The sequence below is a fragment of the Thunnus thynnus genome, chromosome 8, assembly GCF_963924715.1.
Source record: "Thunnus thynnus chromosome 8, fThuThy2.1, whole genome shotgun sequence".
NCBI classification, from domain to species: Eukaryota; Metazoa; Chordata; class Actinopteri; order Scombriformes; family Scombridae; genus Thunnus; species Thunnus thynnus.
Genome location: NC_089524.1, coordinates 26,319,206 through 26,337,308, shown reverse-complemented (window position 1 = coordinate 26,337,308; position 18,103 = coordinate 26,319,206). Strand labels below are relative to the sequence as shown.

The 18,103-nt window shown below is 40.4% G+C and overlaps 2 protein-coding genes across 4 annotated transcripts; one reads left to right on the top strand and one right to left on the bottom strand.

Annotated features, from left to right (window-relative positions):
* Positions 1–82: 82 nt before the first annotated feature.
* aasdh (aminoadipate-semialdehyde dehydrogenase) lies at positions 83–17,797 on the bottom strand. Of its 3 annotated transcripts, none has more exons than XM_067597555.1 (14): positions 17,428–17,797; positions 6,912–7,032; positions 6,332–6,609; positions 6,053–6,245; positions 5,716–5,957; positions 5,509–5,618; positions 5,250–5,422; positions 4,234–4,552; positions 4,032–4,150; positions 3,236–3,950; positions 2,170–2,333; positions 1,524–1,649; positions 1,284–1,415; positions 83–545 (listed from the first exon to the last, which is right to left on the bottom strand). In XM_067597555.1, exons 1-14 carry the CDS (start codon positions 17,664–17,666, stop codon positions 150–152), a joined length of 3,327 nt encoding a protein of 1,108 aa, XP_067453656.1. In that variant the 5' UTR covers positions 17,667–17,797; the 3' UTR covers positions 83–149. The 3 variants fall into 3 exon arrangements, with proteins under 3 accessions (XP_067453656.1, XP_067453657.1, XP_067453658.1); XM_067597556.1 differs by having other exon boundaries at positions 5,509–5,615; XM_067597557.1 differs by lacking the exon at positions 17,428–17,797 and adding an exon at positions 8,101–8,335.
* LOC137188127 (proteoglycan 4-like) lies at positions 9,301–11,801 on the top strand. Its single transcript, XM_067597560.1, has one exon. The coding sequence runs from the start codon at positions 9,474–9,476 to the stop codon at positions 11,430–11,432; it is 1,959 nt and encodes a 652-aa protein (XP_067453661.1). The 5' UTR covers positions 9,301–9,473; the 3' UTR covers positions 11,433–11,801.
* Positions 17,798–18,103: the final 306 nt, after the last annotated feature.

Genomic DNA, 18,103 nt, shown 5'->3' with positions numbered 1-18,103 from the left:
GATGGACTCATTATTTCCCTGTTCTAGTTTCAGATCTTAAACCCGGAACTTTAATTAAAAACTTATTTCCCAAAGCACCCTCTCTGCTCTGACACAGAAAAGCCAGCAGTGTTTATTATAAAATTAGTGCAAAAATACATTTCATCTTTCTACGTTTCTTCTTTGACAGTCAGCTTTAAACAATATACATAATCATTGCGGCACCCGACTACAAGAGACTGTTCCCACACCACCGGGGATGAAAACAGCTCTCCGGGAAGAGTAAACGAGGCCAGCATTTGTCCATCTTGAACATCCAGGATCCAGACTGTGCCGTCTGTGGAGGCCAGGCCCACAAGAATCCCCCTCCTGCCCACAGCCGAGCCGTCAAACACACATGCACTGGCGTACACCTTCCCTGAAGTCTGGAAAGTCCAAAGCAAAGAGCCATCGGCACAGTTCAAACAGTACAGGCAACCGTCATGTGATCCACACAGGACCTTCTGCTGGTCTGGTGTGACACATGGAGAGGAGAAGACGGGTCCCTTAGTCAGAAACTGCCAGAGCTGCAGAGAAACAAGAGTCGCACACTGAAGTGTTTTCCAATTTGACTTAATTTTCAGACCAGAGTTTCAGTTGGTAAAAGTCTTAATACAAAATGCTCCTAATATTGGCCTCAAAATCTCACATAGCAACACTTGTATCAAATTAGGTAATATATAACGCCAAAGGCTTATAACACCATCCAAACTATTTGTATGTTTATCACTGAATTTTGCTCATTGTTGCATTTTTTAATGAAATCATCATCAAATAATGCTGTCAAACAGTAAGCAATTATAATTAAGTCAGAGTATACAATAGTATAATACCTTCCTCAACTACTTTTTTTTTCAATTTAAGACATCAAACCTCAACAGTTTCCCGTCACTTTTAAGTTTAATCATCTAAAGTCCAGTAAACTAGAAAGCATATAATAATAAACCACTATTTACACTACTGTAATAGACACAAATGCAACATTGTGAAAAAAATCAAAAGGAATGAGACAGCATTTCTCTTTATTTTTGTTCTCCTTTTCAGTGAGTAAAACAAAGAAAAATGTTTGCACCTTTTTGCATTAATTCAGTGATCTACACACTTAATGATAAGCATTGTGCTAATATGAGGTGTCTGTATTGTAAGGACTGAGCATGTGATTTAGTGTTTTACTGTTTGTAAGGGCAGCATTTACTGTTTAAAGTCTGTTTTAAATAAAAATGAAATTCTGTAATACAGTACATAGTGCTTGTTTTGCTTCTCACCAATTTCCCCGTATTGCTGAAGCAGCAGATGTTTCCATCCACTGAGCCGATCACCACATTACCAGAGGAGCCGTTTGGCGATGAGAAGAACGGGACGTCTCTACAGTAAGACCACAGGACCTCTCCACTATCCTGGGACAAACCGAAGGACAAAAAACACAAATCAGACAGTACCGTGGTCGTGTTTGATCCCTTATAAAAAACCAAAACTGATGTTAAATGTTTATTTTCTTCACTGACAGCATTGAGACAGAGCAGATGACCTCCCAGTGATGCCACGTATAGCTGTCTGAGGGAGGCGTTGAGGTACGGAGAGGAAAACACAGCTCCGCCACCACAGTGATGCCTCCAAACACACTGCTGAACCTAAAAAAAAAAAAAACACACACACATTTACCTTGATGCATCTCTATCAGTCACATTTATCTGCTCATTTACATCAAAACATCTATTACACAATACACCCAGGCCACGAGAATATGGATAATCGTGTGGAAGAGGTGACTTAACACTTGCTGCCTCTTTATACCACAAATTCTCACTATTTTATGCGTTATACTTGGATAGATTTTCCATACTTTATTGTGTAAAAACTGATGCATCATAGTGCATTCTTTAATATATAAGGCCTTTGATTCATGGTGAGTCAAATCACGCGTAACTTCCATTGTGCTAAGATTCGATTCAGAGCTTACAAACTACTCTAAACACTTTTTATTCCAAAGCTACAAAGTTTTACCTAAATTAAAGTAGAATTTAAAGTCATATGGTCTTGGTTTTGGCAGTATTGAACGTGTTGACTGGTTACACCACTAAATGTACATTCAGATCTGTGAGTTTTCGGAGTCGTTACACCCAGGTATCTCTTCATGTCAAACACACTCACCTTTGGGTTCAGGGCGTAAACATGCCCATCATGTGATCCCACTATCACCAGACCTGTGAGGGGATCTACAGCGGGACAGCTCTTCACTGCGTCTCCCGTCTCAAACATCCACTGTGTTTCTCCAGAAGCAGAGCACAAGAAGTACACACAGCCATCATAGCAACCTGGAACAATCCAAAAGTTAACCGTTTTTTTTCCTTTATTTAGTGCAAAATATGTGATTAACACAAACTGAGGGCAGGATAAGTGATTAACATGAAAACACATATGACAAAGTACAGTACAAACAAAAGAAGCAAAGAGAACCAGACAGTAACCCAAACAAAACAATAACATGAACAAAATGATAAAAAATTAAAATAAATAAAATTTAGGCTTAATACTAGATACATGCAGTGTTTGTGTGTGTATGTAAGGATATAAAAGGAGGACAAAAGAGAAGAGAGAAAGAAAAAAAAAAGAAAGCTGCAGTGTTGTTGGGGGGGATGTCTGGTTGGGTCCCAGGGACGAAGAGGCACCAGGGTGAAACCAGGATGAGTCAGGACAGAAATTTTTTTATTTTTCTCTCCCCCTCTTCACTCCTATCCAACCACTTCTTTTTATAGTTTGTTTGCTTGTCTGTCCATACTCCCCTTTCTCTCCTCCTCCCCCTTCCTTTCTCTCATTGCTCTCTCCTGCCACTTCCAGACCCGTAGGACGTTGCTGGCCTGTTACAGGTCAGATACCCTCTAGAACAGCCCCCCAACCCTACAGGAAGGGTCTGAGGGGCATCTTTCTATTTGAAGGGGGGTTAAATGGAGAATAGGTCCTATGAGATGGTCCCATCATGCAGAGCTATCTTTTGGTTTTGGGAATTGGAACTTAACAGAAGATAGATAAATAAGTATGCAAACCAGTCAGTAAATAAAATAATTAATAAATACATAAATAAAATGAAATTAAATAAATAATAATAATATGGAGAGAAATAGTTAAGTAAATGGGTTGTTGAGTCAGCAAGTTTGGTGCATCCAAAAGTTATCCTAAAGGAAAGTCACTTGAAGATATTCAGAGAGCTGATACTGACCTATAACCACGAGGCGTCCACACTGAGACACGGCAGCCGAGGCCTCGATTCTGTCCCCAAGAACTCGCTCCCACAGAAGGCTCCCGGAGTCCAGGTCTAAAGCCTGCATCCTGTGAGAGTGTGAACCGATGAACGCTGTTGTTTTACCATCGTCTGCTCCTTCTTGTACTAAAAGCACCGGGGAGGCGTCCACACATCGACCTGTGTCTGAGGACCAGCTAAGACTGAGTCCCAGAGCTGTGGCCTTAACATCACTGCTCTTCTTACTCGCACACTTTTCTCTGCGTGCATCAGCCTGCAAGCTTTTATTCGTCTCTGTATTTCTGATTTCTGTCACCTCACCGGCTCTTCTTATAACTTTAACAGCCTGAATGTCAAAGTAATCTGCTCCCCCTTGAGGCCTCTCTGCTGCTATAGAGTCTTTACGTTTTCTCTTCTCTAGCGCCACAGAGGGAGCATCAGCCTGTCGTTTCTTGGCCTCAGACGCTGATGACGGGCTGGTCTTGACTGGCAGCATCAGTGTTACTCTGGCAACGTGACGCAGAACGTCAGAGAAGGTCCCGTCGAGTACAACCTCCAAAAGTTGAGGTGAGGTCGCTCCTGTAGCGGTGAGGACGTCTTCACAGAGGCGCAGCGCCTTCAGAGAATCTCCTCCACTGAACAGGAAGTTGGATTCCTCATCAATAGTTGCGTTTTTAGCAAGACCTAGAGTATCCTGTTGATAGGTGGTTCAAAATGTTAAGTGTGCACGTGTTGACAATTAATTATTTTAGAAGTTGTGAAAAACACGCCATACCTGCCACAAAGATTGAAGAGTTTGCTTGAGTTTGGCAACATCTCCCCGTGGAGAATCAGACTCTAAACACTCTCTCTGTCTTTGATAGATTTTCATAAGTGCCTGCATGTCTACTTTTCCTGTCAAAAAACAAAAAGACAAAAACACACCATTAGAATCCCTAAAATGCTGCCGTTTTTCCTCATGCGTGTCCGATGCTCACCATGAGGAGTCAGGGATAAGGCCGGGACCAGCACCAGCGTGTCTGGAACGCTGTAAGAAGGTAGCAGCAGAGACAGCTGGTTCAGAATAAGTCCGCTCAGATCTCCGTCTGCGCCGCCTGTCTCCACCCCGTGGCGTTCATCGTCCTCCTGACACTCAGCAGAGGCCAGGGGTGTTTGTTCTGCGTGCTGCTGTGCAGGTGGGAGAGGAGAAGCAGCCTTCTGGTCTCCAGATGTGGACGTCACAACAAAGGCGAGCAGTCGCGAGCCTTCATACAGACTCACAGCACAGGCCTCCACCTGAGGCAGACTCATTATGAGCTGGAGGAGGAGGAATAAACAGGAATACTTCTGTCATCCACAAGGTCAGCAAACATACAAAACATGCTAGATGATCATCCTTTGCTGCCTCTGTTCTGGTTGATGTCTTTTGAAAGACAAGAGCAAGATGTACAAACAAATCTCACCACAAGGTCCATTCTTGTGCTTTTAATTGTAACACATGTTCTTTCTCAGCAGATGGAGTTTGCTCAGTTGTCAAGGAAGGTAGATTAAAGGTCCATGTTGTTTTAAAACTTGAGGTTAAAATTTCAACAGCAGTTTAATTTGCTGAGGAAGATCATGTGATAAGATCAAAAATTCCTGATCAGATTGCTTGCCAACTGCTGTGTCCAAGGGTCAAGTATGAACTTTCAACCTCAAGATGTCAGAGTATCTGCAGGTCCTGAAAAGCCTTAAAAGCATTGAATTCACTTTCCTCAAAAAAGGATAAGATAAGATAAAACAAAGCAGTTTTTTTTTTATTCCTGAAAAATGATATTGTGACATACACAATTTTTATGTGACAAAAGCAGGTTATGATAGATCACCACCATCTTTTTATTGCTTTTGATATGTGTATTTTAATGTACATGTACTCGGTGTCTTCTCAATAAATCGAATAAATGCATCTGTACATGACACTGATCATTAATTATATTCATATTTTGGCAAAACATAATACATAAAAACATCTTACATGCTGCACGCTGTCCAAGTTCACCCGTTTTCCATGGCGTTTAATCGTCCTGTCTCTTCGTCCCAGGTAATACAGCTGTGAGTCTCTAACAGTCACCCAGTCTCCAGTAGCTCTCATCGTCCCGGGGACAATAGTCTCCTCATCGTCCAGGAGGCACACCCTGTCCTCTCCACCTTTACCAAACATCATAAAGTTTTACATTGATTTTATTCACCTCAGTTTAGTTCATGTGTACTGTACTCACTGAAATCTTTCCCACCTATGAACGCCTGTCCTTCACCCTCAGTTACAACACAGCCAAGTTCATCTCTTACTTCCACCACTGTGTCCATTAGAGGAGTCCCGAGAGGCACGGAGGAAACCATGCTGCTGGGCCAGAAATGTTAAATGGAGATGTGAAGATATCAAATGTTTTACTGCAGCTTATTTGAAAATCAACATTCAGCAGCAAACAGAGGATACTCACGTGTTGCCAAACTGCAGCAGAGACTGTGGGATTTTGTAACAGCAGGCCCAACAGGACACCTCAGTAATGCCATAGATATTGTAGATGTGGGTTTTGTTGTCCTCATGTCTCCAGCTGCTCAGCAGAGACGGTGAGGGGCAGCTCTCTCCACCCAGCGCCAACACACGCAGCGAGGAGCTGGATGACAACACTTCTTGTTTTAGGATACGTTGTCCGAAGCGGCCGAGCAGAGTGGGTGTGACCTGTGTAAACACAAAAAAAAAACACATCGTACTAACAGAAAAGACGATCTTGGCAATTCTTAGCTAAATACAGCCTATGATGAATGGACTCGTGCCTGTAGGACAGTTGTCTGGTGATTCTTGAACAGCAGTTGAGCCAGTCGATTGGGTATTTTCTTAATCACAGCAGGGATAATGAGGAGCTGCGCCCCGGACGATAAAGCTAGGAAAATTTCCACCACAGAGGGGTCAAAGGTTAAAGGCGAGGCCAGGAACACCACATCATCTGCACTTATCTGAAACAAAGAGCTGAGAGAGGGGTGCAGTTCATAACAGCATCTAAATATATAGCGCACTCGATGAAGCAATTGTGAGAAAAAGGTATTATTACTGACCTCAGATGCAGTACATTGGGCAGTATACACTTGTGTGGCACCCTCACAATCTTTGGAAGGCCTGTGGTTCCGGATGTGTGTAGCACATATGCCAAGTCTCCTTGCCCAGCGTCCTTTAACTCTGCAGCTGAAGCACAGAGATCAGCAGCGGTTTGCTCTGTTCCTCGTTTGTGGTCAGCAACCGGCAGCGGTTTGACTCGTACCAGGGTTAGTTTGAACTTGGGCAAGACAACACAAACCTCTGCAGTCACGTGTTGGACGAGAGCTGCCTGGAATCGCTTAATGGGAAGAGGAAAGAAAATCAATGGGCGTATTAATACAAATCTATTCATATTATTGCGATCCTCTAGCTTGCAGAAAGAGGGAAGCCTTCAACAAATCACAAATTCATGTTGATGCTGCTAATGAAATGCCATTTTAAGATGTTTATTTGTGCCCATATTGTGCATATTACTAGATAAAGTTGTACTCAATCAAATAACCACAATAAGTTTAAATGTTACTGTCAAATGTTGTATTTGCAGTTAGACATTAAATAATTATTGTGGTATTTATATTCATAAAATATGAAATATTCAACCTGCAGGAGGTCAGTCTTCACAGCACAGTACTTGAGGCAACACTGGTTCATGACTCGGGCAGAGAGAAGCCCTGGAGCATCTGGGTCCAGAGGGACATAGGCAGCAGGTAACTGCAGGATGCTGACACACAACACGCACACACACAACAACGCAATAAATTATTATCTGTCATGTAATAATACATTATAACATAATAAGACAATTAAGACAATAAGATAATTTATGACGCTGAAGTAAGCTTCCAATTTGCTGATTCCGATCCGGGGTTAAGGGAAAAGTTGAGTTAAGGGAAACATGCATAACAATAGCGGCTGATTCTCCCTTTTTTCACCACTTAGACTTGTGGAAAAGTGATTTCAGATTTGTGAAACCTCTATTTTGCTTATGAAAACTGAGAAAAGGGCGATTTCCCATCCAGATCACATCAGACAAGGTCCAGTTCAAAAACCACTGTACTTAGACTTGTCAAATCTGAACTAGATTAACAAGGAGACTCCAGAGACTCATTAAAACACAGTTTCAGATTTGTGAAACCAGGGGCGGATCTAGAGGGGGGGCAAGAGGGGCAGCTGACTACTGTAGGTCTTGCCCCCCTATTTTTTGTAAGATAAATGTATTTTTCAGTCACCACAATGTTCTTAAGGTGTCCAAAGCACTGAAATAAGCAAGAAATAGAAAGAAAATCCATAATACATAATGCTCACTTTGGTCCATGGAAACTGTCAGTATGACACTGCTCCAAACATGCACAGACACACAGTCGCAGAGTCAGAACAACACAACAGACTGACAGCTGCAGCATCTGGAGGTGATGTCAAGTCAGAGGTTTTCTGTGTGAAGTTTAACCAGCCAAACCACTTTAACTCAAAGTTAAATTAGTAATGAATGTAATTACTGTATGCTAAACTTGATTCAATAATGAGAGCATGTCCATAATCATAACGTTAGCCAAAGGTTAAGTTGCTAGCTAAAACAGAGTTCATCACAAGACGTGATTTGGAAGAGCCTTTGTCATTCTGAGCCTTGATTTTAGTAGATATCAAAAGCTGCAGGGCACCGTTGCAATGTTAAAGAAACAATGTTAAAGGACCAGTGTGTAGGATTTAGCGGCATCTAGCGGTGAGGTTGCAGATTGCAACCAACTGAATACCCGTCCCCCTCCCCTTCCAAGCGTATAGGGGAACCTACGGTGGCTGCGAAGTTCACACAAAATGCAAAAGGTCCTCTCTAGAGTCAGTGTTTGGTTTGTCCGTCCTGGGCTACTGTAGAAATATGGCGGTGTAACATGGCAGCCTCTGTGGAAGAGGACCCACTTGTCACTACCCAATCCGTACCAACTGCTCGATCTGTTCTGCACATACCTGTGTATGCATGTGCGGGTCCGCCATCTTGGACAGCTAGGTATGGCAACACCACTTCGACAAACCACATGTTTTTTTTCATTTGTTTGTTTGTTTTTTTATTGTTTATTTTATAGAACACATATACATTAACAGTTTGTACACATAGACTGTAAAAAAATATGGACGTAGAGCAGTTTTGAAGCTCAAAGTGGGCAGCTCCAGCTGTTGCCATCTTCGCAGCGCCTGATGCCAATATGTTACTGTCCGTTTAATCACTTGTCGTTTTCTGCTTCTCCAATATAATCAAAAAAAGGAAATACTATATGTCTTTGATAATGATTTTTAATGACTTCAAATACAGGGGAATATTTATATTTAGCAAGTGGAATTATATTGTTCACATGATATTCCTCAGTGTTGTTACACCATCCAACACTTCCTGACTAGGTCATGTGACACTGGTGGAAAAGCTGTTCTGTGTGAGAAGTTTGAAAGCTGTTGACAATATCTGCTAACAACATCAGACACTATTAAGCAGGAATTATTTAAGAAATATATTTAGAAATATGAGGAAACTTCCCTCACAATTGCACCATTTCCAAGTATTATTTAGTAAAAACTGTATTTAAACTGTGAAACCAAGAAAATAGAAACAAAACAGTATAAACTACAAATATAATATATCTACAAATATAAACACAGTTTTCAAAGGTTTTTTTTTCCAATTTTTAATGTCATTTTCCATACTGTGAAATTTTGAACTGTATTTAAAAAGATATAGAAAAAACATGTATACTTTTGATGTATTTATGAGAGAAAAGTGTAAAAATAAGAGGGTCAGAGTAAGTAGTGTTTCTTGTGTGTGTGTTTGTGTGTGTGTTTGTATCCCCACACAAACACACACACATATTCATAGCATTCTGGATTTTTTAAAAATAATTAAATAATTAAAAATAAATAAATAATTATTTATACATTTATTTATTTACTTTTAGATTGAAAAAAATTCTAGAATGCTTTATGCAAATGAGGCTTTTATTGCATCATAAAAACTGTTCATGTCACAAAGTACTCTCAACTCTACATCTCAGACCTCCAGCAGTGAGACACAGACATCTTACTGTGAACACTTGCTGTGAACACTTACTGTGAACACTTACTGTGAACACTTACTGTGAACACTTACTGTGAACCAGTGCGTCCAGAAACGATCTCAAGATGGAGACAAGTGGAAACAAAAAAAGCAAGAAAGGCAGGAACAAGAGGATCATCAAACATATCCCGCGTACCTCCAATCAGGGTGGTGCTCCCCTCAGCCCAGAAAAAAAATCTGTCAAGACTGAAGACCGGGCCATCAAAAAGGACCAAGAGGAAAGGGAGAAACCTCAACCGGTGGTGGAGGAAAAGAAAGAAAAACCTCAGCCGGTAAACCCATGGAAGAAAAACCTCCAAGAGGGGAGCAACCTGGTGTACTGCCAGGTACATAACAAAGCTGATTACCCTGCCCTGCCGAGACGACATTTCAGGCAGGGTCAGATGAGACAGGAGCCAGAGTTACCAACCACAGCTCCAGAGTCACAGCCTGCCAAATCACCTGAGGAGGCAGAGCCTGTCACAGCTCCCCAAGAGCCAGAGCCTGTCACAGCTCCCCAAGAGCCAGAGTCTGCAACAGCACCTGAAAAGCCAGAATCTGTCACAGCTCCTCAGGGGCCAGAGCCTGTCACAGCTCCTCAGGTGCCAGAGCCTGTCACAGCTCCCCAAGAGCCAGAGCCTGTCACAGCTTCTCAAGAGCCAGAGCCTGCAACATCACCTGAAGAGCCAGAGCCTGTCACAGCTCCTCAGGAGCCAGAGCCTGTCACAGCTCCTCAGGTGCCAGAGCCTGTCACAGCTCCCCAAGAGCCAGAGCCTGTCACAGCTTCTCAAGAGCCAGAGCCTGCAACATCACCTGAGGAGCCAGAGCCTGTCACAGCTTCTCAAGAGCCAGAGCCTGCAACACCACCTGAGGAGTCAGAGCCTGTCACAGCTCCTCAGGAGCCAGAGCCTGTCACAGCCCTCCAAGAGCCAGAGCCTAAAACAACTCCTCAGGAGCCAGTGCCTGCAACAGCTCCTCAGGAGCCAGAGCCTGCCACAGCCCTCCAAGAGCCAGAGCCTGAAACAACTCCTCAGGAGCCAGTGCCTGCAACAGCTCCTCAGGAGCCAGAGCCTGCCACAGCCCTCCAAGAGCCAGAGCCTGCAACAACTCCTCAGGAGCCAGGGCCTGCAACAGCTCCTCAGGAGCCAGAGCCTGCCACAGCCCTCCAAGAGCCAGAGCCTGCAACAGCTCCTCAGGAGCCAGAGCCTGCCACAGCCCTCCAACAGCCAGAGCCTGCAGCAGCTCCTCAGGACCCACATCCAACCACATTAACCAAATTATTTGCTGATCTAGGGTTCACTGTGACAGCAGGACAACTGCCTGCATGTCCAGTCCAGAAAACCAGTGTGGAGGTCTACTGTGAGCAGACCAACCAGGCTCTGCTCCAGATCCCTGAGCTTGAGCTTCAGAGGATCGGAGAAGAGAAGGAGGAGCAGATCTCCAAACTGGCAAAGGAGAAAGAAGTCCTGCTAAAAGAGGTAGTGCAATGGAAACAATTGCTGAAGAGCCAAACAACAGAGGCAAACCTCCAGCAAGGATTTCTAAAAGCTCAGCTTTCCAAAGAGAGGCAGGCCAACAGTGAAGCGTCTAATAAAATTAGGCAGTTAGAGAACGCTCTGGAGGCTGAGAAGAAAGAGCAGGGAGAGATGGAAATGGTCTTGGCCCAAAACATGGAGTTAACATTTAGAATGGAGGCTACCTTGGTCCAGACAAACAAGGACCTGCAATACAAAACAGACCAGTGGGAGGAGGACAGGTCCCGTCTCCTGGCCAAACAGCAGGATGAGACCTCCCGTTTGTTGGCAGCACTCAAGCAGGCTAAAGAGGACCTCGAGAACGAGAGGCGCCAGTGGAAGGAGGAAAAGTCCCTTCTACTGGAGTCTCTCAGTAACAAGACCCCCGAGGTGAGGGAGGGAGCCAGCGGTGGCTTGACTGATCTGTCTGACCTGGAGAAGCAGACAGATGAGATCAAGATAGAAGAACAAGAGCCCAAGAAAAGCAAGAAGAAATCTCTGTGGAAAAGATTCCGCCAGTTATTCAAATAAACTGGAGCTCTCCATCTTGCACCTCTCTCCCACCACCACACCACCTACTATTAACCCTCACCCCTAATCTCTCGTTTACCCTTTTCCTCTCATTAAATGCATAAATATATGAAATGCATGCATTTCATATATTTATGCATTTCCTAATTCCTATTATGTCTGTATGTGTCTGTGTATGTGTGTGTGTGTGTGTGTGTGTGCGTGTGTGTGTATGTGTGCACGTATATCCACGCACATACACACACATACACACCCATTTAATTTCTTCTCATTAAATACATGAAAAGTATACATTTTTTTGGTATATATTTTTCAATACAGTTCAATGTTTTCACATCATGGAAAATGACATTAAAAACATTAAACACATCATTGCTTATTTATTGGAAAAAACTTTTGGAAACTGTGTCTATATTTTCAGATGTTTATACTGTTTTGTTTCTATTGTCTTGGTTTTGCAGTTTAAATACAGTTAAATGTTGATCTTTTTACTAAATAATCCTCTTTAACCCATTAATTACTGGACGTATATATCACAATTTGGGGTCAGGATATAACTCTGAAATTATGAGTTTGGAGTTTATATTTTCCAGTCATATAATTTCTCATCAACAACAGTACCTTTTTACTTATAAACATCTAGAGCACAATTAAAAATTGTCAGGGCAAACTCTTCTTTCTATTTCTGATAGACAAATGCATGTGCAGAAATATAATTGTCTGGTACTTAAAACTGCATTAAAAGATCACACAGGCGCATCTGCGTAGGTGTCATCTTATTAGCCTTCAGAGAACTGAATACGTTCGTGCTACACTGCATAAAGTATCTATTTAATGTATACAGACAGAATTTGGAATTATGGAGTAAAAAGGTAAATTGAAAATGCTGCAAATGTGAGGGAAGTTTCCTCATATTTCTAAATATATTTCTTAAACAATTCCTGCTTAAAAGTGTCAGATATTGTCAAACACCAAACACTTTTATATAATAACTCATATGCTGTGAAAAACGTTCGTAAAATCCACGGCTGACACTCAGATCCTATAGTGACAACATGTGTCTGGTTTGTCTAAGAAAAAGACAACATTTGGAATACCTTCCCTAAATATGTATTTAGTTGAATGGGTGGAGTTTAATTTCTGCTGAAATGTGATTACAAAATTGATACGTTACCTGTAAAGTTACCAAATTTTCATGAACAAGCTCTGCTGGCCTGGAAACCGATTTACAAGCATAATTTTTCACCAACTAATTACTACATTTGGAATAACAAGAATATTCAATATAAAAATAAATCACTGTATTGGTTAAATGACTTGTTAATGCTGATGGGCAGTTATTAACGCATAGTGAATTCCTATCTGAATTCAGGTTATCAGTTACGATCCATTCAATAGTGGTATATTCTTTGGAGAAGTTGACCTTACCAAGAATAAATGCTCCAATAAATACATCAGGAATTACATACAAGCTGTAACTCTGCCCCCAGGAGGATTCTTTTGGGCTTTGCTTTATGGAGAAATTATTTGGCAGAAAATTTGGCTAGCAGGGGACAAATTTAGTCTTATTAATGAAGTTCAAGAGATTTTCTTTAAAATTTTGCATCAAATATATCCAGCAAAAAGGACATTAGAGAGATTTAGAATTAATATTGAGTGTTCTTGCAATTTCTTTGGATTGAAGAAAAAACAATCTGTCATTGGTTTTGTCACTGTGTGTATACCAGAATATTTTGGGTGGATGTTCAGCATTATATAAGAAGGAAAACTGGGCAAACAATCCGATTTCAGGATAAAGACATTTTTATATGTTTTGAAGGTAATGAGAAGGAAAAAGGTAATTTTTTTGTACACTTAATTTTATTATTGGGAAAATTCCACATTCACAAGAAGAGATGGGCAGAATTCAAACCAAATTTTGGACATTTTTTATCACGAACTGCATCAATGTACCACAATAAGAGGCCTTAAGAATAATAAGGAAATTAAAAACTAACTGTGTTGTTGATAAATTTCTTATGAACCGATGATAAATTATTTTGAATTTGTATTACTTTTTCTAAATACTTTTTGTTTTTTTTTCTTTTCTTGTAAACTTTGCTTACATAGCCCTGGTGTGGACAGTTTTGTGTGTACAAAGAAGCGGAAACCTCCGTGGCTGAAAAATGAAGCCAATGCGGAAGTGCCAAAAACTGCAGTTCCTTGAATGGCCACTTGAGACTGGCTCTAAAAGTGCGTCAATCCCCATAGACCTCCATGTTAAAATGTCCAACTTTACAGCAGAAATAAACATGTTTACAGCCTGGTACAAAAAACAGTTTTGGTCTCTGTAGCTAATTTTCCCTTTCATGACAACTGTACAGAGGATATTTAAAAAAATTTTTTTTTTTTTATAACTAACCCGTTTAAATGTTATTAAGCCGTAAAATTATGTATAATTAAGGGACTGGCCTCTTTGAGTGACAGGTCGCTAGCCGCTAGGTCGCTTGTTTCAGTAACCAGGCTTCATTCAGCCCACTTCAGCTTCACCTCTTTGCCCATTTCAGATTAGCTGGGAGTGAGGCGGCATCAGGCGCTGCGAAGATGGCTACGGCTGGAGCCACCCACCTTGAGCTTCAAAACTGCTCTACGTCCATATTTTTTTTACAATCTATGTGAACAAACTGTTAATGTATGTGTGTTCTATAAAATAAACAATAAACAAACAAACAAACGAAAAAAACATGTGGTTTGTCCAAGTGGTGTTGCCATACCTGGCTGTCCAAGATGGTGGATCCGCTCAAATCCTGCAGTGACAGACGTATTAATAGCAAGCCCCCAGGAACAGCGCCGGGCTAGTAGCCAAACCGTGTAGGTAAACATCCCTATTAAGCCCACCGAATCCACTTTTCAGACATTTTTCATATATAATGCCCCAAATTAAGTGAGAACATTTTTGTTAAAATGAAAGTCTAATCTCTCATTTGAAGTGTCAATAATTCATTTATTCCAGTTTGTTTTTATTGTTTAATTTGTCAAAATATGTCAAAAGTCCGGCATGGGGTTAATGGGTACCTAACGTACCCTTTAAACCCATGGGTGTTCCAAATAAGCCCACTTTATGATTTGTTGATAAATGCTGGTTGAAAGTACGAAGATGTTTTTATGAAGATTTCTGAACACCAACTGACTGAAAGAAAAACAGCTTGCAGATTCAATACTAATGTTCTAGGGATGGTAAATGAGTCAATTTCAGGATTTACAATTAAACAATAAATTTAACTGATTTTCAAATGTTAATCACATTTAGGCTAATGGTTTGAAAACATTGTAAGAACACATTTTAAAACCATTCAGTTCATTGTGGGGTAACATTAAAACATACAGTTCATTGTGAGGAGACAAGTCATAACATCTTGAAGCTCATTATCTCATCTTAAACTAAAACTTATCTGAAAAGTAAAGATTAGAAAAATATTGCTTCTGTTAGGATAGAATATAGGGCTGTCCAGAATGAATTGACCTATTTAATGTCAGTGATATTTAAATATGGGTAATAATTATCTGATTTATTGAGCTGATTCATGACCTGAGGTTAAAATTAGAGAGGAAAATGGTTCAAAAGTCAAAAGGGACAAAATCCCCATTAAAACACAGTCAAGTAGGCTTAATGGGAGCAGGTGGGCTTAAAGGGAACATCAGTGAATTTATGGTTAAAAGACAGAATATTTTATTCTATGCACATGACATTAAAAAAAAATAACTATATGAAATAAATCTATACATGGTGGGCTAACATAACAGAAAGAATATTAATTGATCATGCTGAGAAATAATTAGTTATACTCATTTATATCCACCCCAAACAGTGGGATTTTTTTGGTAAGCCCACCAGATAAAAATGTTAATTAAAAAATAAATAAAGATAAACATACACATTTATTATCTATTTAACAGTATAATAATGTAAACTGCACACAAAAATGTAATGTGTATATAGACTTATCATGCTATATGTCATTGCAATGAACCATACTATGCAGCTACTGTATTGATGCAGCATGTGGTCTGTTTGCTCGCATGCTAAAACTCATATTTTGATTTCAAAAGAAACAATATTTCTGATTCAAGTAATATTCTAACATATGTCTTATTCAAAACACTAATCTCTTAAAATAACAATTGAGTATTTGCCAAAAGTAGGAGTAGAAATATGCAAAAAATGTTATCTTCTGAGGATACCAAAATCACCAAAGTTTTCTTGCAACTTCTTTTGGGATCAGCAGGCACATGTCATACATATGCTTCGATAACTCAATATTGACAAATCTGATTGACTTACAATAAAAAGTGTCATTTATGTAACAAGCAGTTTCATGGGAAGAAACATCAAACAGCAAAAAATTATGATGTGTTTTTAAAAAAAAATTTGACTCAGAAGTTGCAAGTGGGCTTATATGGTTCGTGGACTTAATAGGGATGTTTACCCTAATTACAACGTCATGTGATGCTATTGGGCCCAAAAAGACTTTTTCCCATAGACTTACATTGTAAAAGAGACGTCTGTAAGTAAGCAGATCATTTTTTTAAGCATCACAACTCCCACATAATGACTCATTTCACTATCAGGAGTTGATCCATCCATTGATTGAATCGTTTTATCCCCATTCAAGTTAGCCACAGAGCTAAATTGAAAGTTAGTAGTCTCGGCCAGCGGAAGTCTCTACTGAGCATGCTCTATGGATGCATTGGGCCCATAGAGCATGTGCAGTATGTCTTCATCCGGGTATTTCTTTACAATGAGAAGAGGCTTTTTTGGCTTCACACCCCACTGAGCAACTTTCATAGGAATGAATGAATTAACTCTACACACTGCACCTTTAAGTTATGTTTGAATCCATCACATTTAGAGAGTGAGTTGTGGAGACTGTAGCCTAATAACTGAACATCAATGCTAGGAGATCTATTATTTTTGTTTGATTAACAAATACATAACTGCCCTCCTAACATAGTAAGCTACAGCACAGAGTCGAAACACACACAGGCTGCTGCCTTCTTGACTGTCAGACTGAATATATTAGCCATGAGGGGATTAATTAGTCTAAATATCTCTCAGTGTTAAATCTGATTGACTTGATTGTTTTATTGTAATTTATTAACTACATACTCCTACAGTGTAATGTAATACATGACTTTTAACCAAAAGATCCTCTCACATCTTGACTACTGTAGGTCAGAGTAGTTGGACTCCCGTGCAGTGCAGACCAAAAATGAAAAGGAAGGGCAAAAGTGGTGATATTTCCAGCTTTTTCAGCAAGAAAACTCAGTATTGATATTAGATATGTTTGTGAAATGTTTTTCACAACTGTCACCTTTAGCTGTCTTAAAAAACTCATTAAGAATGTGTGTATCAAAATAACACAATGTAAGAATAAATATAAAATATATTAATGGATCTTTTTGTTAACCCATTTACCTACAGAATGGTATTATTTTTATTTGGGGATCACATGTCAACCCTGCCAAAACCTCTTGCCACCCCATGTCAAATTTTCTAGATCTGTGTGAAACCTTTATTTTGTTGTTTTTTTCCCTACCCAGACCACATTAGACCAGGTCAAGTTAAAAAACAACTATACCTAGACTCATCAAACTTGGACTAGATTATTATTATTAAGATTGGCAAGTCTAAATATAGTGGGGGTTTTTTTTATCTGGACCTGGTCTGACGTAGTCTGGATGAGGAAAAAGCTGTGAAATTGCCCTTTTTTCTGTTTTCATAAGATAGAGGTTTCACAAATCTGAAATCACTTTTTTCACAAGTGTTGAAAAAACGGAGAATCAGCCACTAAATATTATGTTAAATATTATGTTTCTCTTCACCTCGAATCAGAAGCAGACTTGAGCTTCAGTCATTTGTCATAGCATGGTAATTCAAACTTGTCTAGCACACACTGACATACACATTATGTTTTGACAATAAGTGCTAAACCTTCAGTAACAACAGTAGACTCACCCCAAAATCCAGACAGGTGTGAACAAGTCATCACTACAATACAGGCCGATCACGCCGTTGTGCAAAGAGCAGTTGTCCCGCAGAATATGAGACAGTTCACCGGCAAGTTCAGACAGATCTCTGTACCGCAGAGACACTGGACTCCCCGAAACTGACCCATCATCATATACCACAGCTGCCCGGTGAGCGTGCAGAGAGGCGGCGGCGGCTACAAGATCCTGCAGCGTCCCAGCAGCCATACTGATGATGAGTTCACTGACCACCTGCTAATCCTCAACCCATGCTCATTTTAATGCATATGTTATTCGGTTCACGTAAAGGATGCTTTGTTTATATTTTATACCCAGTCCATGTGATATGACGGAGCTAGGATCACGTTTGTCGAGTGCAGATGACGCATGGCATGCAAATGTACGTCATCTTGAGCGCGTTCATGCCAAAGTCTCAAACTCTGCCTTTATAACATGCGTGGGTGTGTGTTGATGCTTCAACTATCTATCAACCAAATATCGTTACGCAGAAGTGGACACATAAGTAAACATTCACTCCACTTTATCTTTGCTACATATGAGTAACCATACTACTTAAAACGCAACAGTTTGCTTTTTGTTTTTCAAAGCGCGATTTAATATTCACGATTTCCTATTATCCGTGAAGGCACCACACGCCCCGTGTC